The sequence below is a fragment of the Aedes albopictus genome, chromosome 3, assembly GCF_035046485.1.
Source record: "Aedes albopictus strain Foshan chromosome 3, AalbF5, whole genome shotgun sequence".
NCBI lineage: Eukaryota > Metazoa > Arthropoda > Insecta > Diptera > Culicidae > Aedes > Aedes albopictus.
In genome coordinates this window covers 105734208-105760661 of record NC_085138.1, presented here as the reverse complement: position 1 = coordinate 105760661, position 26454 = coordinate 105734208, and the positions used below count along the sequence as shown (strand labels likewise).

At 41.5% G+C, this 26454-nt stretch overlaps 1 protein-coding gene across 3 annotated transcripts in view; it reads right to left on the bottom strand.

Annotated features, from left to right (window-relative positions):
* Positions 1 to 26454, bottom strand: part of LOC109416761 (histone-lysine N-methyltransferase trithorax) — a 188792-nt gene that overhangs the window by 7210 nt on the left and 155128 nt on the right. For all 3 annotated transcript variants that reach the window (XR_009998825.1, XM_062857033.1, XM_062857034.1), the window contains 3 exons: positions 7715 to 17297; positions 361 to 494; positions 89 to 264 (listed from right to left, as the gene is read on the bottom strand). Coding sequence is in view for 2 of the 3 variants with exons in the window: in XM_062857033.1 (XP_062713017.1) it covers positions 89 to 264; positions 361 to 494; positions 7715 to 17297 (9893 nt within the window). In the remaining variant the exon portion in view is untranslated. The remainder of the gene's footprint in view (positions 1 to 88; positions 265 to 360; positions 495 to 7714; positions 17298 to 26454) is intronic.

Sequence of the window (26454 nt, the reverse complement as noted above, 5' to 3'; positions counted from 1 at the left end):
TGAGAGCAAGGACGCATGCAGGGATTGAGGGGGGACCCAGACAGCTGAGAGATGATGGAGGTCACGTCGTCGCGTGGATGTCACTTACCTCGCACGAATGGTTAATGAAACGAGCTGCGTTGCCCCGCATCGTTGCGTCCACGACGAAATGCTCATCGATTTTGAACATGTAGCAGCCAATGCCCCGGCCGTCGTAGTACCGTTCGCGTTTGTCCGTCAGGGTGGAACGTATCAACTCGCCGGCGTATTCGATTACCATTTCGCCTGAAATGATGCAAGGAAGGGTAATTGGACAGTTATTTCATGCGGGAGATAAAGGGATTACTTTCGGCGGGGAGGTGGGAAGGATTTTACACTCACCAGCTTCGATGTCCCGGTTGCAGAACAAACCGCGACCGTGGATGTGTGACCGATAGACTCCTACCGATTCCTTGGACGTTTCCTTCAGCGTCCGGTAACGCATTGCCATTGGGAGGTTGCTACCACTGCCTCGCCTGTAATGGGGATTGGTTTAAAATGTATAACTAAGAATTTGATTTATTCACATAGTGTTATTTTTTGGAAAATACATAGAACAATAAACTCACATAAAAATGTGCTTACAATCATGATCTAAAATCTTATGTAGCTAAGACAAACCAGTCCAACTGAAACTGTCATCGTTACAGTGTAACACAAATCTGTTTGAGAATCACAATACAGAAAAGCGCCTTTCATAAATCACTTTGCAGTTGAAGGGTTCAGGACGGCTTAACCAAAGTCTACGCTTTGAAAAGGTTTTATTGATAAAAGTTCATGAGGGACGTGAGATTCTGAAATGCCCCAAATTTGGTCTACGTGGATTATGAAGAATTCTCATGATTTCTTTTAAAACTTTTAAGATTTTTTAATCTGAAGAAAAAGAAAAATACTTAAAAATACTTGTAAAATGCTAGAAATTCCTAACGCATGCTAAAAAAATACCACAGTAATATATTTTTACTAAAAGATGTTCCAATAGAAGCCTTAAAAAATCGAAGAAAAAAAATCATTGTATTGTGCTTTTTAGGGATTTTTTCTTCGTCTAAACAGTTTCTAATAACGTTCCTCAAATAATTCAGAATCGAAAAACTCTTACCGAATTCTGATTACCTACAAGGATTTTTTTCTTGAACCTTCATGAAAAACTTACAGTTGATGTTAGGGGGAAATATCTTTCTAATTTTAAGGAAAAATCTGGAATAATTCCTGAATACCGTCGTTGGGGGTGAGAATGGGTCAAAAAAGGATACTCAAAGATTGTTTGTTAAATAACAAATGCAGTTGAAGTCAGAATAACTTTTTATTTGGTATGTATACTCTTCTCAATGGTAATGATGGTTTAGCAAGAAAGTATACACATTATATGAATTGTCTACTAAACTACAAATGATTTAAAATTGACCCAATCTCACCCCTTAGAGGGGGTGAGAATGGGTCAAAGTATTCGAAGTCGCCTATCTAAGAATACAAGTTAATTTTATTGATCATATCTAGTAAACCTACTCAAAATACAATGTAACCATGACGAATAAAACCTTTGGTAATTTTAAAACAAGATTAATCCACCTAAAAGGGCTAAAACAATCGAAAAATAGTTGAAATTTCATATAATAAAGTTTGTATGTTGTATCGCCATTTTTAGCCACCATAATCATCCTCATTTAAAGTTAAAACCTACATAAAAGAAGGGGGATTACAATGAGGGAGAGGCGCATTGAAAGATTTATTGAAAATAAACATGATATTTTTCGACGTTCGTTCGTCTTCCGAAATTTTATCATGTTACCGGTTGTATGGCCCCGGTATTTCCTGGAGGCCACTACCATCTGGTAGTATCACGATATTTCCTCAAAATTTAAAAAAAATGAGTGGAGAAGGCAAACGCTATCAAGTCTATTTTGTGAGCTTACGATATTGCAGTGCACTAAAGATTAGCTGATGATCAGAGGAGCTGTAGAAACGCATGGGTTTATAGTTATAAATGATTTTAGGCTCTAAACGTATGAACATACTCGCTTGACACTTCCTCGACATATTTTCGAAAAAATCGTGCTTTTATGAAGATAAAGTAAACATGGCACCACTCTAACGTCAAATGGGGACTGGATAACAAGTTGAATTTTTAGTTAAGGTTGTATGCATTCGATAACTTGCTTGACCCAATCTCACCCCCATTCTTAATATTTAGACATAGGATCGAAGATATTGAATTTTTGAATAAAAAGTGCATTGACAGTCCACTTTTTTCGTTGCATCAACCAGGTAATACCTACAGCTAACCACTTTTAAGAAAATTTATGGTTGAGTACTTGTGTGAAACATTACGAAGGAGAAATTTTTTCAGGGTGATTTACTAGTAGTTCACCAGTAGTTCACAACTTATATGGTGAGTTTAGCCACAAATTTAACAAAGAAACAATTATTGCTGAACATCTTATTCTGCATCATGACGTGTAAAAACATCTTCTCTTTGGAATAATATAAAGTTATCAACATAAATTAGCGATAGTTGATGAGCTATTTCCGAATTTATGTTTCTCCGTTTTGACCCAATCTCACCCCCCAGACCCATTGTCACCCCCATTGACGGTACATTTTTACTAGAAGCATTATGCAGTTAGAAATATTTTGGCAAAAAGCTATCATCAACCGATTTTTTTTACCCAAACTCAGAGGGTACCCCAAAACTAAACTTTATATACATTTTGACGTAGGACTACGTCTCTGTTTTCTATACCCGGTGTCATTTCAAAATTTATGAAACCAAGAGCGTTACGTTTGAGTGAAAGATTTTAAACGCTCACAGTACCTTTCCCACTGAACGAAATGATAAACAAATCCCGTTATCCGAGAGATGAAACTCCCGCGTTCAATTTGTAATATTCGGTGAACCTGAAAATCATTGATAAATAGTTGAAAAGTTGTTTTAAAGTAAGACATTGAAATCGCTGAAATCTATAAATATGGGTAGCGGACAAATTTTCTCGTTCAGTATACCAACGCTCTCTGATTGGTGCGCATCGTGGGGGCAACTACGATGCAGGAAGGAATGCGATCATGCGAGAGCTGATCGTCAGTTCCATTTCGACCACCGTCGATGTGACACCTCGAGCTGGGCAGCGGCACATCGACTCAGCGACGACACTTGGCTATCGTACTGATAGCACCAGGAATCTCATTCACAACAGCAAGCGGCGGGCCAGTTTTCGATTGCGTCTAGCGTTGAGCGCGGAGAAAATCAACACGAATTGCGTGGCATTGTAAATTCATCAAAATCGTCCATTATTCAAACGGTTCTTTTCAGGACTATCGAAAAAGATTTCTCAAGAGTTAATTGGATGAATCTCCACCCTCGATCGAGAAAGGTGTAGTGCAAAGCAAGGACAGAGCGGCGTTTCTCAGCAAAAGCAAAGCCGGTCATTAATCGCATGCGCGGCAGCAAGCGGCGGGCCAGTTTTCGGTGGCGTTCAGCATTTAGTGCGGAGAAAACAAACACGCATAGTGGCATAGTGAATTCATTTAATTTTCTTCCTAAAATTATTCATTATCCAAAGTTTCCAAACGGTCCTTTTAAGGACCATCGAAAATGATTTTTCAAGAGCTGTGAATCGGATAATTCCATTCCAACGAACAGGAAAAGTGTAATACAACCGAAAAGTGAATGATTTTGAATGCTGTGACTCAGCCAGCAACAATTATGACGTCTAATTGTTCCACCCGGACTTTGGCAACGCATTATCATATCCGGGCCATTTTGCGTGAAAAATGTTTCAATTCTAACATTTTCCAAATTAAAATGATCTAAATCATCTAATATTTTGGTTACATTATCCGTTCAATGGAAATTTTCTCATTTCTCGGTTGATTAATCGTTTGATGCGTCTGGAGCATAAGGGGCGGGTCATGCAAACGAAATTAACTGAAAAGCCAGCCGAATGGGAGGAGCTTCATCTGCCAATCTAGGGGTATAAAAGCAGTGTTCTCTGTTTTCTTTCGTCATTTTCGTTGGATCAGTCAAGGAGGTTGGAGGTGGATGTCACCTCCAGCAAGGCAGCAGCACTTCAACCCAGCGACTACTCTCGGCTATCGTGCTGATGATAGCACTTGGAATCGCATCCATGGCAGCGGCGGTGGGCCAATTTTCGACGGCGTCCAGCATTCTCCGCACTCCGCAGCGAAAACCAATTGCATGGCATTTTGAATGCATCAAAATCGTCCATTATTCAAACCGGTCCTTTTCAGGACCATCGAAAATGATTCCTCAAGAGTTAATTGGATAATTTCCAACATCGATCGAGATGTAGTGCAACCAAAAAGCAAAAGACAGAGCATCGTTGCCAGCAATAGTGAAACTGGTCATTATTGTAATCCACGGCGGTCCAGTTTTCGGTGGCGTTTATCATTCAGCACGGAGAAAACCAACACGCATTGCGTGACATGGTGAATTCATGCCATTTCGTTCCTAAAATCGTCAATTAATCAAACGGTCTTGTTCAGGACCACCGTTAATTATTCCTTAAGAGTTTGTGAATCAGCTAATTTCATTCCATCGAACGAGAAAAGTGTGGTGCAATTGAGAAGTGAAAGATTGAATACTTGGTGGCCCAGCAATAATGATGAAACCGGTCACTAATGGCCTAATGGTTCCACCCGGAATTTAACAACGCATTATTCTATCCGAACTATTTTGCGTGAAACATTGCTTAATTAAAATTAAGTTTAAACAATTTTCGAAAATGTTCGAAGGTGAATATATGACGAAGCCACACCTAGAATTTTCTAGAGCACAAATCGGAAGAACCGAATGTCGGTTTGCGCTTAAAAGTTGATCGTTTGGTTACCCGCTGGTGGTGAATCGAAATTATCCAATCCGTTCAATGAAAATTTGCTCATTTCTCGGTTGGTTAGTTGCTTGATGCGTCTGGAGCATTCGGGGCGGGTCATGCAAACGAAATAAACTGGAAAGCCAGCCAAATGGGAGGAGCCTAATCTACTAATCAAGGGGAATAAAAGCAGTGACCTCTGTTTTCTTCCGTCATTTTCGTTGAATCAGTCAAAGGGAATGGATGTCACCTCCGCAGCTGCGCACCAATCCTGCGATGACTCTCGGCTATTTAGCTGATAGAACCAGGAATGTCATCCACGGCAGTAAGCGATGGCAGTTTTCGATAGCTTCCAGCATTCAGTGCGGATAATTTTCAATTGTCTTGCCGAAATCTCCTGTTATTTAAAAGGTCCTTTTCAGGACCAGTGAAAATTATTCCTCCAGAGTTATGAATCGGATAATTAAAAGCGACAGACTGAAAACTTAGCAACAGTATAGCCGGCCTCTAATTGTTGTTCGCGTAACTATACAACGTATTGTTGAATCTAGAATATTTCATGAAACTGCAATCAAAATTATCTAAAGTTTCGTTAACAGCAATTGAGTTGTGTCAAATACACATGGCTACGGTGGCTCCATCTGTTCATTTCATAGCGGCAATTTTAGTTATTTTAATGATTGTTGCGATCGCAATATGATGTTTGGGAAGCTATGGCTTAACGCCTTTCAATATTATAATCATTCTTTCCTTTCGACGAAAATTCTTTCAAACAACGGTTGAACATTTATCTTCAAAATAAAATAATACTCAACCCTCAAGTGATGGCCAACCGCGCGAGTTACGGAAGGTTTAACTAATTAACATCTTATGAATGCGTTCAGTGAAATGGATCACATAGGTAACAACTTTAATCACCACATCACTCCGCCGATTTGAATTTTGCCAGCATACATTGTGTAGGCCTTTTATCGTCGGTTTCCTCCAATAGGGGCACAACTCAAAAAATGAGAATTTTCAGAATAAGCGTTTAAAAATTGGCAATCATGAAGCACCTCCTGCAAATTCACTTATTTCTCTCATCACTTGACAAATGTAAACAAATTTTGATTGTTGTATCATTGAAAGGGGCTGAAGGACTATCTGTTTCATGATTTTTTGACAACTATTTTTCAACGACTATTGAAAAAATTGACTGATTTTGAGTTGTGCCCTTACTGCGGAAAATTGGTGAAAATGCCCAAATCTCGCATTTCTCATCGAATTTTGGAACGGGTCTTTGTGAGATGAAATTTTACATAGTTTTTCATCATTTGCCATCAAAATCTCAAAAATGACATATTTTGAGTTGTGCCCCTATTGCAGGAAACCGACGTTATGTGATAAATTCGTTATGCATTTATTTACGAAGGTCGGACAACAATGACACGAAAAATCAGCTGATTTAAGACTTCAAATTAAAGGGCCCATTTTAATATATAAAAGTCGGAACCTCATTCCAGCCTTTGTCCTACGTCAACATTGCGGTTATGTCTCAGACATTACCCACCCCTAGTTTTTGACAACTATTTTTCAACGACTATTGAAAAAATTGACTGATTTTGAGTTGTGCCCTTACTGCGGAAAATTGGTGAAAATGCCCAAATCTCGCATTTCTCATCGAATTTTGGAACGGGTCTTTGTGAGATGAAATTTTACATAGTTTTTCATCATTTGCCATCAAAATCTCAAAAATGACATATTTTGAGTTGTGCCCCTATTGCAGGAAACCGACGTTATGTGATAAATTCGTTATGCATTTATTTACGAAGGTCGGACAACAATGACACGAAAAATCAGCTGATTTAAGACTTCAAATTAAAGGGCCCATTTTAATATATAAAAGTCGGAACCTCATTCCAGCCTTTGTCCTACGTCAACATTGCGGTTATGTCTCAGACATTACCCACCCCTAGTTTTTTAGGGATACTCTTAAAAATATAACCGATGTAGAAATTTTAAACAATTTTTGCCGGAATTTTGGGGCTTTTTAACAAATGAATCGATCGGTTAAGGGTAGCAATTCTTCGAACACTGGAGACTGATATCCGACAAGCTGAGACTTGTTGAAATACTAGTTCTAGTTTTATGTATTATATGACTGGCTCTTAAATATTCGTCTATCCAAATTAGTATTTCGGAAATTGTAAGCACTCCATAAATTGATGATAAGACTATTATGAAACAAAGCAATGCTTACAGTTATGTGAATATATGTGAAGAAGACGAATTTAGAGATGTTTGGGTCACGTTATTGAAGACAGTAGGCAAATCTGCAATGGCAGGGAATATATATATCTTTGCATCTCCATCTACAATTCTTATTCCTGAAGAAATTTTAAAAGAAGAATTTTCAAAGAAGTGGATAAGCGAGTATAAGAAAAAATACAATTTCTGGGAAAAACATAAGTTCAATAGTTTCTAAGGTAAACTCTTGCTGAATTCCAATAACATTTCGGGTGAAGTATTAGAAAGCACTTCCAGCATATTTCGTAGAAGAACTAAAGCGAGTTTATAAGAAAAATATGACCAGTATCCCTCTGGAATATATGTCCAGTAAGATTCTGTGACACAAACCTGAATGACGTTTGCCCACATCCTATTAGCCTGCATGTAACATTTTCCTTCTTTAAGTTCTACCATGATTTATTCCAAGATTTGTACTAAACACTTATTCATTCACGGATTTTCAAGATAATTTTCATTTTGGAAAATTCCTAAAAGTCAGTACCGAGCAAAATATTGAGTAGATTAATCTTTATGGCAAACTTATCTCTAAAAATAAAAATTTTCTCTAGAATATACCAGTATTTCTTCAAATTCGCACATACCTTGGTATCACCGTGTCATCGATGCTCTGGGCTACCACCGGCATCGGTTGCTTCCGGTGTCGGGATGCCAGCCAGCTGAACATGTCGTACTCGGACCGAGAACTGTACGGCTCGCATCGAGCCGCACCGTACGGATTCTCCTTGATGTCATCGAAGTAATCTGCGTAGATGGACGCCACCGGAGCGGTTCCGTTTGAACTTCCATCAGCGGACAGCTTTTTGTGATATTGAGGCTGATACTGGGAGCACTTCTCGACACCCGGCAGCTGTTCGAGCAGATACCGGATGGCGTTCGTTTTCAGTCCCAACATCTGTACGCCGGCCATTTCCTCCAACTGTCCTTCGGGGAGCGGTTGGAGACCATGCGCCTTCCGCGCCGTTTGAACCGCTTCGAACAGCTTGTCCCAGATTTCGACAATCGATGTTGACTTGTAGGTAAACCCATCCTGCGATTGAATCTCGTACAAGAGTTTAGGGCTGTTGGTTTTCGGGGGTCTGATGGACATGAGTGGACCGGATTTTTGTTTGACTAGTTCTTCGGAATGCGATTCGCTTCCGGTCAGGAGGTTACTGTTGGAACTCGGGGGACGGCTGGACATGTTCGTAACCGGATCGAGGTTTTCCTTATGATCTGCGTCATAACCAGAATCATCGTCTTTCTTCGGGTCACTTTCGAAAATTGGAGGAATGATCAACTCCGAGACATGAGAGGAAGCAGCTGGAGATGCGTGTGCACTAGCTTGCAGCTCCTGATTCAGCTCATCCACCAGCTGTTGTTCTTCTTGGCTTTTCAGCGAACTCGACGATCCGTCCAGACCGCTAGTCTCCTCGATCTTCAGCAACAATTCCGAACTGTCGGATTCCTTGCATTCGCTGAAACCGTCCTCCTCGTTGGTCTGCTGTTCCAGATTGTCCAGAATCTCGGATATTTTGTTCTTGATTTCGGGAGACTCGGATTCGTCGTTCATGCTCGATGAATCCACACTGCGAACGTCCAGTGGATCTTCCTGCATGGTTTCGGCAAGCATTTCCTCCGTCTCAGTCAGTAGCTGTTCACATTTGGCGTCCATTTCCAACTGGGTTGTAGTGGTCACCATCGGCTCCGGCGTTTGAAGAACGGGTTTGATCTCAATCTCGGCAATTGTTGGAGCAAATGAAGGAGACGTGCTAGAGGTGACGGTATCCATGGCGTCTACGGTAGACATCGGAATCAATGAACCGTTCTGGTCGATATTCAGACTCAACTGGAAGGTAGGTGGTTCTTCCGTCGTAAGGGGTGGTGGTGTATCGAGAGCGTTGAATCTACGATCCTCGGATGGCGGAAGAACCTGACCGATCTCGATTGGTTTAATTTCTATTTCAAGGCGGGGTTCTTTGAGTTGCTTTTCAGACCCGATTTTGAGGCCTGGAGATTGATTCAGCGTCGGTGGTGGTTCCGGACTGAACGTGTGACTAGGAATGATCGATATTTCGTCGATCTTGTCCGGCAAAGCGTTGGGTATTTTCAGAGGTGGAGGGGTTTGCGGAACTTCCGGCGATTTAGGTAGGATCGCTGTTGCTTGCATTGGAAGCACACGATTCGTTGGACGATTTTGAACTGTGCCGGTTGCGGTATTAGTATTACTGTTGCTGTTGTTGACGGATTGTTGAATCGGATTCACAACATTGGTGGGAATGTTCGAATATAACGGCATCGGATACGGTGCCATCGGAAGCGTGATACTTGCGGTTTGCGTCGGAGTGATCGTAATGGATGAGTTGCTCATCGAGACTGACCCCGGAATAGATGATACAGGTGAAGAACTGGTCGTTGCAATCGACATTGTAATTTGTGAAGGTTTCTTCTTGTTATCGATCTGTGGGTGTAGAGATTTTTGTTGTTGATGATGTTGGATGTCGTGATTATAAACGGCGGTTGGAATAGCGTTGATCTGAATGGACTGTTGTTGTTGTTGTTGACTAGCTGGGAACGTAGTGCTGGAGACGTTCCGGGAAAACGGTTTTGTTTCCGGCTTTTTCAGCAAGGAATTTCTGTCTGAATTACTCTTCACAGGTTGACCCGTTGGAATGAAATCGATGGTATTTTTCATCTGAGAAGTCGCGATCTTCGATGTCGTACTGGTTATCGGTTGGGAGATCATCTCGCTGTTAATACTTGGTTTTACCGGGACCATTTGGGGTTGAGAGCTGACGCTGACCGGGAGATTGAATTGCTGAACATGCTGAACTGTTTGCTGTTGATTCAGTTGCAAGGATTGTAGCGTAGGTGTATGGGGAGGCGAAAGAAGTAAGGACTTCTGTTTTACAGGTTTTGCAACGATCTTCGGTTTGTTTTGGTTGATAGTCTTGGTAATGGGCTTGATTACATTGGATACCTTGGTAGTGGTGGTCATGGTGGCTGTCGTTGTGTATACAGCGCCGGATGCTGCGGATTGCAGGTTGATTTTGTGGAGTCCCATCGATGTGCTTACTTGATCCGGTGAGGATTTAATAAGTGTGTTGGGCATCACTTTATTTACCAGCTGCGACTGCGATTTCGGAATGATGTTCTTAACTGTAGTTGTACTTTTGATAGGATTCATAATAGTAGTTTGAGCTGGAGGCGGCTGCTGCTGCTGAACAACTGTAGCTTGTGGTTCGATTTTCCATGCCTGGATTGGCGTCGGTTGACTTGTAGTGACGGTTGCTTGAAGTTGTTGAGTTTGCGGAGCTAGTGTGGTTACAGGTGATGGCTGAATTTGGGCTTGCTGAATTAAACCCGATGAAGTCTGGAGTTGCATTGGAGCTAAACTCTGCTGCGTGGTAGTGCCGTCATTGTTTAGTACTACATAGCCCGTAGGAACTTCAACGATGGGTTCTATCTTACTCGCTTGGAATACTTGAGTCGTCGTAGCAGAAAAACTCGAATTCTGGCTCAAAACGCCTTGCATTGCAGCTGTCGAAACAAACTGCTGCGAAGACATCACTGTGTTCTGAACTATTGTTTCCAGCCCGTAGTATACTGGAGGACTCGTCAAATACATACATCCAGAAGTTGGATCTGTAACCATTTCAAGAGTCGGAGTGGCCGCTGCTCCCAGAACCATTTGTTCGGTGGACATCATTCCGCATTGAATGGTGGTCGCCTGCGGTTGAATGATGGTACCGATGACTTGCGGTTGAGGAGCCGCCAGTTGCAGAGCACTGGCAGGTATCATCGAGTATCCGCCGGCTCCATTAGGAATGAGGATGTTGTTGGTCGCTGCCGCTAGGGTACCGTCTCCGGCCGTGGTCATAGCAAACCCATTCTGAGTCAGAACATTTGTAGGCGCTAAATATTGGACAGGGTTTTGATCCGCCACGTATGATATCTGATTTCCACCAACTTGCTGAACAATGATTGGTTGATTGGGTTGTTGGAATATAATAGGATTTCCAGACGTAGTTGTGGCCTGTTGTGGTGTTGCGGCACTGGCAGGCCTTATCAGCGGGTAGGAGGTGTTTATGAGCTGAATCTGTTGTTGCTGTTGAGCCGAGACTGGTTGGGCGATGGTTTGGATGTGTTGAGGCTGTGGAGTTGGAGCTTGCTGAATTGCAATAGGTTCCTGTTTCTTGATGTGAATAGTATTTTTCGAGGATGTAACCGTTGATGTTGGATTCGCTTTCTTCGCTTTGATAGGCGTTGGGCCATGCGATATTTTGGAAATTACTTGTTTCTTAGGTGAAACCGTCGGAAACATCATTTGCTTTTTAGGAGTATTTTGAATTAAGGACGTCTGCTGCTGCTGATGTTGCGGAGCCGTTACAGTAAGTATCTGTGGTTGACCGTTAGGTCCAATAGAAATGATTTGCTGCTGCTGTGGAAGCATATTTATCGTATTGCCTGTGTTGACCAAATTATTTCCAATCGAGATGGTCTGTGGAAGTTGGTTTGCAGGTGCTGGCTGAATAAATCGCTGCTTGTTTTGTACGAAACCTTGCTGGTTGTCGAGCGACTGTTGGAAGTTCACTGGTTGAGCAAATATTTGGCCTTGATTTGAAATGATCATGTTTCCGCCAAGGTTAGAAAGTGTTCCTTGAATCGGAATTTGTTGAGTACCAGCTGAAGTTTGGATTGGAATACCTGATGGTAGCTGGTTGATAGTGATCGGCATCGAAGCAGGTATATTCGAGATAATTGCTTGATTATTCAGGTTGTTCAAATTAATGGTCTGATTATTCAGACCGGATATCACAGAAATAGTGGGATTCGTTGCTTGATTTTGATTGATGTTTCCATACATATCGGTTGTTATTGTTTGAGCAGATGAGGTTTGTGGCAAAATGAATGTTCCGGCTCCAAACTGGTTTGTAACTTGTGCTTGCTGTTGTTCAGGACTAAGCAATCGTGGCGATCGTGTCTCGGAATCGCTTTCACTTGTTGAAAGGACTTCACAAGAATTCAAATGTCTTTGGTATGATTCCTGATTACGATATGTTGCATGGCAACGATCGCATTTCACCGGAGCCTCAATCATGTTCGAGGAATAGATTTTCATATCTACAGAATCACCACAGAAGTCATCCATTCCATCTAATTGAGATATCTTCAATTTCTCGAAAACGTTCATCCCTTCACTCAAACATTCTCCGGCGCTTTTCTTAGTTGCACTCCAGGTGAACTCTTCATTCGGTAGCGATTTCCTTCGTTCCAGCATACTTCCAGAGGGTTCATCTTTGATTCTACCAAGCGAAAGGACATCAGCAAGTTTGCTTATTTTTCTTCGTTTGGCTACTACTGCTGCCGTTGATTCTAACTTAGAGTTCCAAGAAAAGCTTCCCGATCGCTGTCCAGCAACGCGACCGCCTACAACAGCTCGAGACAAAATGTCCGATTTGCTTCGCTTCAAATCTCGACTAGACGACGGCTGCTTGATGGCACTCAACAACGCATCCTCAATTCCCGGTTGTGATATACTTTTCATCCAACCGTCATTGCTCAACTCACCACTGCACTTCATGATAGCCTCGTTGATATCGTCTTCATCGACTTCCATGTCATCATCTTTGGATCCACCTGTAGCATTACTACTGTTGCTGCTACTCCCGCTACTGCTGACTCCTCCGACTTCTTTCAAGATCTCCGCATTGAAATTGTTCTCATTCTTAAGATCCATCGCGATCAGGTCATCGTACGTCATCAACTTCGGCAAGATATCCAACATGCTGATTCCGTCTAAAATGTCATGCGGGATGTCTTCAAAAATAGCATCCTTGATTTCCTGGGGCAGAAGATCGTTGTTATTCTGTGGCTCTTCATCGTTGGTGTCATCTCCGGGTCCACCAACCGCTTCCAACAACTGCTTCATTGTTTTCTCCCTTTGGAACCCAGACGTACTCGGCATAGGTTCCGCTTCCTGATCATCGTTATTCAAGCTGCTATGCCATTTGGAAATCTGCGTCAAACCCCACGACACCGCACTGCTATTGAGCGTATGATCAACCGTGAAGTTCCGTCCGAAATCCGTTCCGTGACAATAGTTGTTATTTTGGATGGTCGTCTTGATTTTGTACTCGACAATTTTCCACGGTTCCTTCGAGCTCCAGTACAAACGAGTGCATTCAAAATCCGTGGGAATTATTGCATCCGAGTGGTCACTAAACATCGGAACGATGTGGCCCAGTTTCTTCACACTCAACGACCCGATCATAAATTGCACCTTTGAGGGCTCGACGAACTTCTTTTTCCGTCGATCCAGCTCTACGTAAACTGATCGGTTGATCTCGAAATTTTTCTCCGCCTGACACTTTTTCCTACTGGCTTCCGAGGTATGCTGCGGGCAGTACACAGTTTTGTCTTGCATAAAGGTACAATTCGCTTGCTTCGCACACGGAAAGTGGTAGTGTTCTCCGCAGTTCTTAACGTTGCATCCAACAGTGGCGCCTTTCACGTTGCAATGGCTACATTTTATGAGTCTGCCCCTGGAAGCTGCTGAGTGGACATTCTGAAGGGATCCATCAATTTCCTCAAAAACCTCCGCGGACCATAGAGCGCAATTGGTATGGGCCCAATTGTTTTGACCACAGTATAAAAGTCGAGATTCGTGTAAGGGAAGACCTTCGCCGAGTTGCTTGCAGAACATACATATCCTGTTGTCCTTGATATCCGGCGATTCATAGAAGTAGTCATCGATTTCATCCAATGGGATGTCAATGCTCGGAACTCGTTGATCGGGTTCTACAACCATACCTGCGACATGACTGTAATCTCCCATCTCCTCTCCGCACATAGCTTCCTCCAGAGCGTCCGTGCAAGCTTTGGTTTCGTTCTGAAACCAAGGAAATGTCTCGCTAAGGAATTCTTTGTACGCCGTCGAGAGTTCATCAGAACCAATCGAATTGACGAGAGAATTCATGTCGTAGTTGAAATCCTGCAGTGAGTAGTACTCGTTGGCATTGATTTTCTGCTTGATCTCCACCAAACTGATATCCGATGGCCTGGAAGGTCTAACGGAACAATAGCACTTGGTAGTTGGTGGGAAACTCGAGTTACTGCTGCTGTTCTCGCTGTTGAAATCATAAATAGAATCTTCGTCGAGTTTGGCCTTCTTAGTTATCATGTTGCCTTCATCTTTGTTGCCAAAGCCATAGAATGATATACTTTTTCCCGTACTGATAGAACACGTACAGTTGTTGGTTTTCTTCCGGGGACTCAACTTAAGAAGGGCACATGCCTGCCTGCTTTTGCTCAGTAACTTCACCACACTCAGAAGACCGGCTTTGAATTCCGCAGCAACGGCATCTCTCCAGACATTTGCACATTCATTGTTCTTACCACACTTTTTGCAGATGAATTCTATGTTCTCCGGCAGGGCACTTAACATGTTGTACTGCTCGTCGGTCAGTCCTTCGCACTTGGCATGAACCCAACGCTTGCAATCCCCACATTCCATCATTTTCAGATCGAAATCGTTATCTTCGTAGCATCGTTGACAAAGCGGACAGAAGTTGCCTTTCTGCCGTAATCGAAAACAGGGTGTACACATCGGCAAATTACCGATGAACTTGGTCACATTAGTCGTTGAACAACTCTTACATTTGAGACATGCAGCGCATATCAATGGTCGATCCGCTCCCAACAATCGCTTACTCGTCCCCAAGCAAGTCGTATGATAATTCTTACCACACTTCTGACACTTAACCTTACTCCCGGTCGCCATATTACACGTATAACACACTGTACACCTTGGACACATCCAGTTGAACCGATTCAGCGCTTGCTGTTGGGGAGAACTCCCGGCATTCATTGTCGTGCTAGTCAACTCCAGCAAACTTACATTGGTATCATCCAGCGATACCTGCCGGATGTTGTACTCGTCCTTCACACAATACTGATGGTACGGCTCACAGCAACAGACACAAAATAACAACTCATCCAAACCGGAACTTCCACAGAGAAAACACAATGCTTTGATGGGAATTTCTTCCGAAAGAATTAAACCAAACCCCGTTCGGCTAACTTCCGCTGGATCGTAGTTCTCCCAGAAGTCAATCGAAATCAACGGCACGCTGGGAATTTCCGGAGCCGCTTGCTGTCCTCCAGCAGCTCGAATGTTCGTATTGAAACTCTTCGTGATAGCGTTGATATTTTGCTTGAGAATCTGCGGCCGAATGGAGGACGTTGCTTTCCGGGTGGTCGGTCGTTCGATTTCTTCGATCTTCCTAGCAGTGGGTACTTCCTTCTCTCTGCTTACTTCGACAACTTCGACCTTAACCACTGTCGGCGGTGGAGTAGGAGGCGGCTTGGCAATTTCCACTTCCTTGGTTGGAGTGCTGGAGATAGATTCCGGCAGTTGATCCTCATCAATCACCAGGTCCTTCTCTGTTGATCCACTGGTGTCCATATCGGCTGGAGTGGCCGGTGGTGACAATGCCAAGTCATCCGGTTCCTTGCACTCGGCGCACGATAGTATTGGATCAACGGGATTTGGAAGTTCCTGCTCGACTGGAGTTTCCAAATTTGTGGTAGCAAGGTTATCTTCAACCATGTCGGCCACGCTTTCACTGGGTGGTGTTTCAATGTTTTCGAGTGTCGTTGCGTCCTCCGGGAAGGTGGCCAATGGTTGGCCCAGTACGATGGAAGCGCTCCGACAGACGTGTTTTACGCGAGGCCCTTTCAGATCTATTCGTTGTCGCTTATCTTGGCCGTTTGCAGGAGATGCGGCTGCTGTGGGGGTCGTAGTAGTTGTTGTACTGGTCGCTGCCGTCGTAGTTGTCACGCTGGATGTCACTACGGGAGTAGTTGCCACAGCTGTAGTTATCGCAATAGATACTGGTGAATCTGATGCAGTAGTGGTAACAACTGCTGTTTCAAGCTTACTCCTAGTTTTAACAGTTTTACTAGACGTATCACTTAGTTTAGACAAGTCTTCTTCCTTCTTCTCTTTAGTTGCTGGAACAGCTTCCTCTTTCTGGACTGAAGGACTTTTATTGCCCTTAGGACTGCCTAGGGCACTTGGCGCCAGTATCGATGGTTTCTCAGTAGTATTCAACTTAATTGGTGGTGAACTACCGAAAGTAGTATTGTTTTGCACCAGTGGATTTGTCAGAGACAGGAACGAGTTCGATTTAGCGAATTCGGGTTTATCCATGCTCCCGGCATGCCAGAGTATCCGGGAACCAGCCGGATTTTGTCCACTAACCAAACTGTTCGAAAAGATGTTATTCTCCACCGGTTCCTTTTTAGCCGAGTGGCTGTTCGAGTTGTTCGTCTCAACCTGTCGCATGTTCAACGGCAGTGTCTGTGTTAACCGGATCTTCAGAACAGGAGGTAACTGAAAACTCCCCAAACACTTTTTCAGCCAACACGCATGGCACCGCTCTTTGGAAATATGCCGCGTCTTGATGTGGTCCGTTCGGGTGGTCGCCAGTGGAGGACCTATCGAACATTTACCTTCGTTTTTGCACTTCATCGTTGCGTGACTGCTGCTGGTAGGACTGGACGAGCTGGCAAGCTTTTTGATCATCTTGGAGATGAACTTGCGACACACGTCGCAACAACCTACTCCGAACTTTTTCGAAGCCTGCTGGTAATACCGAGTGTTGGAGGCAATGCCACAAATACTGCAATTAGGTACGGAAGCGGTGGGTGTAACCACCGGCGTGGAAGGTGCTGCTGCGGCGTTCAAAGCACTGGAGAAGATTTTTGACGAATCCAGTTTAGCACCGGGCTTGAGATGTAGAGAAAAGGGACCTTCCGAAACGGCAGATGGCACAAGGGATGAAGATGGCGCTAGACTGGTTCCACTACTGGCGCCTCCGGGTGTTGCCAACGGATTGGAGTTCAGCAAGGATGTGGTGAATTGGAGCCTAGGCTGTCGAAGAATACTTTTACCGAAGATGGACGATGCCGACGCCAGGCTGGACGATGCTGCGTTGGACAAAAGACTAGATGATGGACTGGTGGATGAGAGTGCAGATGGTTTCACCAGTTTAAGACTGCTTCCGTTGGCGTTCAAAGGAGACAGACTCGCGTCAAGGAGGCTATTTTTTGCAAACGGATTGTTTATACTGCTTGGTGGACGTGGTGGTTGATCGCCATTTTCTTTAGGTGATTCCGGAACATCTGAAAATAGAGAGTAAAAATATTATTAGTTTTCATCGCAGGATGATTACTTTCTCGAAACACCACTTCAAGGATTAGCTGATGACAACATCGTTTCAAATTGAGGCACATAATCGGCTGAACAATGCGCAGAAAGAAACAACAACTATTGAAAACCAAACGCAAAAGAAAACTGATGATACAGAATTTTATTTTGTTCACCCGATACTGTATCGGACACTAAAAGCACAAATCATTATTGCAAGATTCAGGACACGGGTCATGGTCTTGGGGAAATGAGCGAAAACGCTGTTTTGTTTGCAGAGTTTAGTGGCAGTAGCGGCTTGCTCCCCATCGATTAGCGCATAAAGTCACGTGGGTCTCTCGTGATGGACGTATTGAAAACATCTTCACCAGCTAAAAATGGAGACGGAGTCATCTTGGCGCGCTGACATCGCGTCTGATCATCGCCTTCTTATCGATGAAATCCGGCTACGCATTGCATCGGAAAGATTCGAACGACGATTTGACACACGCCGTCTAGAAGAAGGCTGTTAGGTAAGAAATCTTTCGTTGACGAACTTGGAACTCGAGCGGCGAGTGTTCTGGAACATGGCAGTGTATAAAAGGAGCAGCGGAATTGATTGCATTAAAATACAAACAAGAAGAGCAGACACAACATTATTCTTCTTCTTCTTCTTCTTGGCGTAACGTCCTCATTGGGACAAAGCCTGCTTCTCAGCTTAGTGTTCTATGAGCACTTCCACAGTTATTAACTGAGAGCTTCCTCTGCCAATGACCATTTTGCATGTGTATATCGTGTGGCAGGCACGAAGATACTCTATGCCCAAGGAAGTCAAGGAAATTTCCTTTACGAAAAGATCCTGGACCGACCGGGAATCGAACCCGTCACCCTCAGCATGGTCATGCTGAATACCCGTGCGTTTACCGCCTCGGCTATATGGGCCTTAAAAAATATTCACACAATATGAATATTTGGCAACACGGCAGATTCATAACGCAAAATGTTGCGTTAGCCAAGAAACGCAAAGGCTTGTCGAAGCGTCGGTCGATCCCCTGCTTCCGTAAAGGACGCGAGAGGCTTTGAGCGTCATTCTGTGTACTACTTTTGGACGAACAGCACGTAGACAATTTTGCAAGCAGCTAGCAGCGTTGGCCGTGGCGTATTTTCGATTATTGGGAACACTACAGTCCCGTCAACCGAATTAAGCTCTAGAAAAATTAAAGTCAAACGCTGCTGCAGACGGGACAAGCGAGCGTAGGTGAACACCTGGCTGATGAATGAGAGAAAGTCGCTATAACTGGCGATATATCCGCCTCCTCTACAATATCTCACAACGTCTAGTGAAGCCAGAATGAATACGAGGATGCCAGAGAATGACAACTAATTAGCTAAAACTTTTTGATATGAACACTACGAAAAACTTATTCGATTCAAGTTTCGAAATCAGACCAACTATCAACATCTCAGTATGAACTACCTAAAATTATTTCAATTTGATTTTGTATGAGAACTATTGGACACGGTGTAATGCCTGAAGTATTCCCCCAGCAATACTGACATAAACCCGCTCAAATAACACTGCACGTGAGAACTGCAAAATGTGAATTATACCAGCTGTTTGGACAGCTCCATATTAATCAAAGAAGCGTATTGTACATTTGTCATATGTAATGGGACCCTAGGGGCTGTCCATAAACCACGTGGTCATTTTTTTGGGACTTTTCGAACCCCCCCCCCCCCGCGTGGTCATTAGTCCATACAAAATTTTTTATTTGTCCATACAAAATGGTCATTGGCCGAACTGTTTTTTATCAATCTCGTTTCAACAACTTCATATATGCTCTTCCGAGTTTGGGTTGTAAGGTACATCGATTCCTGCTATCACTTGTCGAAGCAACCGAAACAACCCTTCTTTATAGATAGAATTGGCAATTCATATTCGCAATATTGAAGAGAGTTTTTAATAAACGATCATCAGAGGTCGGTAATCATATTTATGAACAGTAAAGTTGCAGCAAATATTTTCAAAATCTTTATCACTCTATGTGTCGTTCAGTAGAAATGTGTTTAACGAAACTGTATGAATAACATACAATAAAACTTCAAGTTTATAAACCAATATAAGGGGTTTTACTAAAGAGCGTAAAATGTTCGTTTCATAAAATTGCGATTAAAATATTCAAAGATTGTCTTGGTGATCGCGACAATTACGCAGAAAAATATTTAACGTAGCGTTTAACGCCGTTTAGTGAATTTCTTTTATATTTCATAGATGTTTGTTGCTTTGAACTGTAGCGATGTGCGTGTAGAAAAGAAACACGTAGATGTCGATGAATTTGTGTCACTATATATTGAAACTTCGATAGAAGTTCGTGAAGAGATTGCTTCACGAAAAATAATTTAATGTTATTTTTTATGAATATTGATCAATATTTTTTATTAGATTCGCCTTTATTGCTTTTATTACAAGAACCTGATAGTAGCTATAACATTTCCTTATACCATGTATAAGTTTTGTGTTATGGCTAGAAAAGTATAAGGTTCTGTTTTGAATGATTTCCCTCTCGAACAGAACGACGCCTTTTTCCAATAAAAGCCATCGTGCCACGTTCTGTTTCGGTGCCAACGAAATAAAAAGCAATTGGCAAACAGAGCTTGCGATCACGGTAGGTATTATAACTATATTTATTTGTAGCTTATTCAGCATTTCTTTTCATCATTTTAGGTTCAAGTCGTCGTAACCAACGTCACCAGCCAGAGTTCCGACAGATTCCTTCGCTGCACCTTCCGGCTAACAGAGAGCGGTGCTTGGGGCGATGCCACCCGATTCTTCGCGGCCGGAACGGAGATCACGGCTGACGCCGCTGCTCCTCAGCACTCTAGATAACTTTGGGCACTGCAACCCGCTTGTTTGCTGCCGGAGCGGAGATTCCGGCTGGCTCAGCTGCGCCTCCGCCTTGGCCTCGACGTTCCGACTGGAAAAGTCTGCCGAGACTCTGGCTTCTTGGAGGCATTATTTATCTCCCGCTTGTTCACTGCTGGAGAGATTATGGCTGAATCCGCTGCTTCTCGATGTCCCGATGTCCCGGCTGAGGAAAAACGGTGCCGGAAATGCGATGCTGGCAGGCATTAATGTGCGCGAAAATACGCGTTTATGTATTTGTGTCTGTTTTCAACGAGGTTTTGAGTTGATCAATGTATCAACAAACATATCTGTTTTTTTTTTGTTGATTTGAATAAATAAAGTACAATAATTATGCACAAATTGTAAACAGAACTTTATTTTTGAAAATGTTTGAAAAAAAAAACAAGTAAAATATACGGCAATTATTATTATTTAATTTATTAGGTTTCATACATACATTCTATCGGAAAATTCAAATACAAATCATTATAAACAGCGAATTACAGTTATAAGTTAAACTTATACTTTTTATTAATCGTATGTTATGCTGCTCATAACGCACACAAATGAGCTTCATAAGAAAAACGAAATGGCGAAAATGTATAACATTTTCTAATGAATTTATTATGGAAATTTTTTTTCGTGTTCCAAGGTTGTTGACCAATACTAACGGCAAGGATGAATCGAAGAAACGACCAGTTTAAGAAAATCAATGAGCAATGGTTTGTAGTTATTTTTACGGTTGTTTTTGTCTTTCTTTTATTTTGAAGGTTTAAAGAGTTAGTTGTAAATATCTGGTGAAGCAACATGTGGGTAGTGTCTAAGAAAATAAAGGCTTATTCATACTTAGTCATCACTCCATTCCCTCTCCAGCTTACTGTTTTTAACTGGAGCACCCACCTTCTTGTGTTTTTCTGTCAAAACATAAAAAAATATTAAATAATAATAATAATAATAATAATGTTAAAGCTGTGGCCACTACATTATCAGACACCACCCCCCCTCTTATGACCATCTGACTTGGTGAAAGTCTCTTATTGTTAGTATAATTTGAACTATGTTAAGATAAAATATAAACTTTATAAACAATATCACTTCCTCTACAACCATGCGGCTCCATTGTGACCTGATAGCGCTCTTAGCGTAAAAATGCGCAAACAGTGACCTATATAGCCAAAAACTAGACAAAATTGCACGTCAGATCCGGGATACGGTGTCGTTTTCTGATGTTTCCTAAACAAGTACTGGATCTCTTTAATACGAAGTTTTTCTCCAAAATTTCATAAAAGTCAATATGTTTGCATATTGTAAAAACATAATAATTTTGTGATTGAATTTCAAACAATCCTCGAAATGTAATGGTTATTGATACCCAAAAACACAAAAAAATTTGTCACATTATTCAAGTCTTCCTAACTTTTATAACGAACTCATGAAGGAAGCTCATAAAATAAAGACAATAAATACTAATATTGTAGCACATAAAATTTCAACTTTGAAAAAATCCACAAGACTCAATTTTCGACCAAATGACTTGAAAATTTCGGGTTTTCTTAGTTGAAGTATCTATGATGGAAGAAAAAAATTAGAAAAATAAAATATTGAAGTCGATTTTTGAGGTTTTGTCCGGCTTCCGGCCACTGTGCGACGGTGGTGCGATGCTGGTAAAAAAATATCGCTGGAGATGAGCATTGTTTGTACTCAGCCATGTCTAAGACGTGCTCCGAACCCGAGCAGGATAGAATAACTGATCAATAACTTAAGCATACCATTTTCTGGTATCAGACCAAAATTTGGTATTATTCCATTATTATGCTTTTTTATTTAATAAGTAGTCCATACCTCAGGGAGTTATGATAACTTAGTTTAGTATTATCAAGGTGTTCCAATAATTTGTATTGTAAAACAATAAATGAGCTCCTCGATACAATACCATATGTTTCTTTATTCATGCAGTTTAGCTTAGCCCTATATGCGCATTTCGAACTGTAGTAAATATCAATTTATCACTTTTAATCAGCCTGCGTCATTACTTTACATTTTGCCACAAACTTAATTACTTCATCTTCACAATTAATTACCATATTTATGCATTGCTGGATAGTTGTATCCATTTTTACAATTTTTAAGCTATTACTTTCAGTGTATTTGTATAAGTTCTCATAAACCTGTTCAACTGTGAGTACCTGCCCCACAATGTACGGAGTGTTTTGTTTATCGCTCAAAATATTACAAATATTATAAAACGATCCACTTTTACAAATCCACGAATCATCATATTGATAGTTTTGGCAAGAAGACTTGGTACAAAGGTTGATCCCATTGAAGTAGATCTTATCGTGAGTACTGAAATCTTTTTCATCTATCCCTTCTTCGTATGTGAGGTTACCATTGATAAAAATAGAAGTCGCCCAGTATATTCAGTGTTAGGATGTTGTTTGGTCCAGAGAGATCGGATCCATGGACTAATGATGGAAGTTTTTGGCGCATGTGTCATGTGAATCATCCGATTTAGTTGATATTTACGCTCAATTTGTATTATTGGTTTATTGTTCCCGCTTCTGAATTTTAGTAGCATTCCATTCCCTAAAAGAACGAAAAAAATATATTGTGATACTTTGTCAAACTTATTATGGTAATTACCTGATTCATACGGGTACAGGGAACTGTTGTATATTGCTCCTGTGTTGCGAGCAGTGAATGCCAGATGTGTCAACAAATGGATGTTGTATGTCATATTATCGCTTCCATAATACGCCTCAAACTGCTTTACAAACTCTGCAATACGTTGCTCACAGTGGTCTATTGTTGTGGATGTAAGGGTAGGGTCTAGCAGCAGAAAGATAGTCGATGATAGTTCCATAATATGGTCCAAGAACGGTTCTTTCAATATTCCGTATAGACAGGGGTAAATGTAGTACAGTAGAAAAGCCTCCTATTCATTAGCTTTATACTGTTTTTGTTCATCCAATAACCTTAAGCTTCTTGGAAAACTACTGGGAGGGCGAATACTTCCAATTCGTCCATTTATTGCTTGTGTTTGTCGTCCAATGTAGTATTCTTGTTTATGGTTCTCCGATCCGGTGAGTAATGTGATTATCTGCTTAAAAACTCCCAAGTCCACTGCGTGCATATAGTCAACAGGATATCCAGCGATGATATTATCGTCGCACCACCAAATCAAAGTCGTCGCTAGAAGCACATGCGAAGTTGCAGCTGCGAAGTAAATTTGAATCTATTTTTTCTGTTGCGCATCATTTAGCTAATTAAGAGCAACAATACGCACTAATCCAAATTGAGTTGCGACATTTCTAAGTAGGTTAAAAATCAATTTTCGCACGTTCGGTCACTTTGTATTTCGACCAAAAGCATAATATCGAATGTCTCCAAATATGTAAAAACAGACTTTCCTGTTATGCCACATAACTCACGTCCCTTGATCTTGACCTCATCCATCATCTTACGGGTAGATACGTTGTTACGCATATCGAAAGTCCTAGCAGGGTAACATCGAGCATTTCCGCTACTTCTGGTTTCCCCTGGATGTAGGCACAAAGTGCAACCGTACTCTCCATTAAACTGCTTATTACATTGAACTTTGCATCGAGCCACTGAATCCAAACAAATTTGAAGCAAATGAACTTTGTACAATTCTGTTCCAATAAGCATCCCTTCTTCCAATTTTCGTAGTTCAAGGCACAAATATTTGAAGAGTAAATTGGGATTCGGCTCTCCCTTTGACAACCACAGGCCTGCCACTATTAGGTTGCTTTTTTGAAAAGGGATTACCGGGGGCAGATCATTAAGCGTACAGAAAATAGGATATAGAGGTTTCCTTGTCGTGGATTTAAATGCAGCAGCTCCATCTGTATTGATACTTATTGTGATATGCTTTCCTGAATCGTTGGACAACACATTTTGAGCATTTTTTCCACGGTTTATATCAGCTATTTTATCTCGTTCAACTGCCAGAGCATACTGTTCAATTTCACGATGGTATTTCTTAAACATTTCCCTTAATTGGTGTTCAAGAGGAATAACAAGGAAAAAATCGTTTCGAGATGATTCACAGATAGGGCACGTCGATGCTGGTTCGGGGTGATTAGTACCATAGTCGTACTGACATTCAGTGCAGAAAAAAACCCGCTGTGGACAAGATGATGTCATATCAAACATGGCAGTGAAAGTTTGAAATGACTCCGGGACAAATTTAGTACCAGATATCGTGTTCATCATACGTAATAAATCTTCTAACGCTTCCTGAGTCAGATTGTGACGAATGTAATAGTTCAGTATCATGTACAGTGCCTCAACAGTCAGTACATTTGAGTGAACTTCGAACTTCTCCGTCGTATTTGTCCCACAGAAGATCTGTAAAAATATTATAAAGCTAGTTATTTTTTTTTTACAAATACAGAGTATCAAACAATTGTCCGTATATAATCGATTTATTTGCCTATTATCATTGTAATGTCCATGACTTTTTAATGTGTTTATGAAATCCGCTCAAATTTTTGCCGCTCATAACCTGGAATCAGACACCGCAGATCGTCAAAAAGAAATGACAATTCAAATGGCACTCACTGTAGAAAATATCTGCCAGAATTCAGCCAAGAAAGCCAACAATTTCCTTTGAACACAAAACGAGGCCGTCAAGTAAAAAATGAAAATCTTATCCACTCGTACATTTTGGAATATGAAGTCTTGAAAATGTATTCGAAAAATGACAAAGCTTCACTAAAACTTATTACTACATAGAGTATTATCATACAGAATACCAGCGGTTAAACATTCATAAGAATTCTAAAGCGCTACACGGGCAATTTGTCAGTACATTATAGGCGAACATTATCCTGAAAAACGTTTCCCAACTAGAATCGTTATGTTCATCCACATCATGCTGAATTGAAGGTAGTTCTCGCTGGTCATGGTCACTCTCTCGAGAACAGCTGGAGGAATCCTCAGTATGAACGTCACACAGAGTTTGCAGAGAGAAGGTTTCACGGCAATAACATGACCCACACTTCCACCGGGATGTTCTTGTCGTGGCCTCGGGAAGTTGGCGCATTCCGGTACTTGGATAGCACATCTTGAGTTGTCATCACGGGCGGTAGTATGATTTTCCTGTCTATTGGTTATATCGCCAAAGGGATGACGATGCTTGATTTTCACCTACGGTTAAACAAAATAAACAAATGGAAATACTCGCAATCTAATTGACGTGAATCTACCTTTTTCTCGTATTTTCTGCCATCGTAGTAAGGCGAAAGATAATAATTTCGTCGCCGCCGTGGTGACATACTTTACTTTAACACTAGGATCCACAAATTAACTAAAATTTATCGACGAAACGGAGTTCCTACAGTTTTCGAGAATTATTTTCACGGTGACGAGTTCAGCACACAACGTAAACAATTGCGGATGACGGAGCTGATGATATTGTTTTTGGTTTTGCGTGAGAGAACGCGGAAGAGAAACATTTTAGCTCGCACATGATGACAGTTCCTTACGAGGTTATCTATAAGTGCGAAGAGCAGTTACAATCTTTTTCAACTCTGTCAAAGCGATTGGGGTCAACCGCAGATGCTGCAACAAATTTTCTTTGAGGAGACACCATATTTTTGTTTCGCCTTACATGGATGTCGAACAACTTTCAAGAGTAGCTCGCGAAAAGGGCGAATGCGGGAAATGCAAAATAATTTTTTTTTAGACGTGTCTAATGTTTTGAAGATTTAAATATTTGGTTCAGCAAAATGTTGCATGGCAATATTGCTATTTTTTATATTGTTAGATAATTTCAAAATATTATTCTTATAGATGAACGCATACATAACTATACTATGGATATACACGGTAACAAAATTTACTAAAATCTGATCAAACTGGGACTGCACAAAAATTTAAATAACTTGCTGAACTCACATCAATATAAGCAGTATAATAATCTGAATTTTATTTTCTGATGTGCGCTGATTGAATGTTTTATGTAGTCCTAGTTTAGATCAGTTTTTTTGATTGAACCTCATTCTTGTATACACACTTAAATTAAATCGCCGACCTCAGCAAACGGATTGCCGAGAATCCAACAGCCGAGAATCCGGTAATATTTTTTACTGAATCTCGGTAAAAGATTTACCGAGATGTCGTCAAAACTTTGCCGAGATCTCGGTAATCCAACTTTTTACCGAGATCTCGGCAAAGTTCACCGAGACTCGGTAATGGTTTGCCAAAATCTCGGTAAAATAACC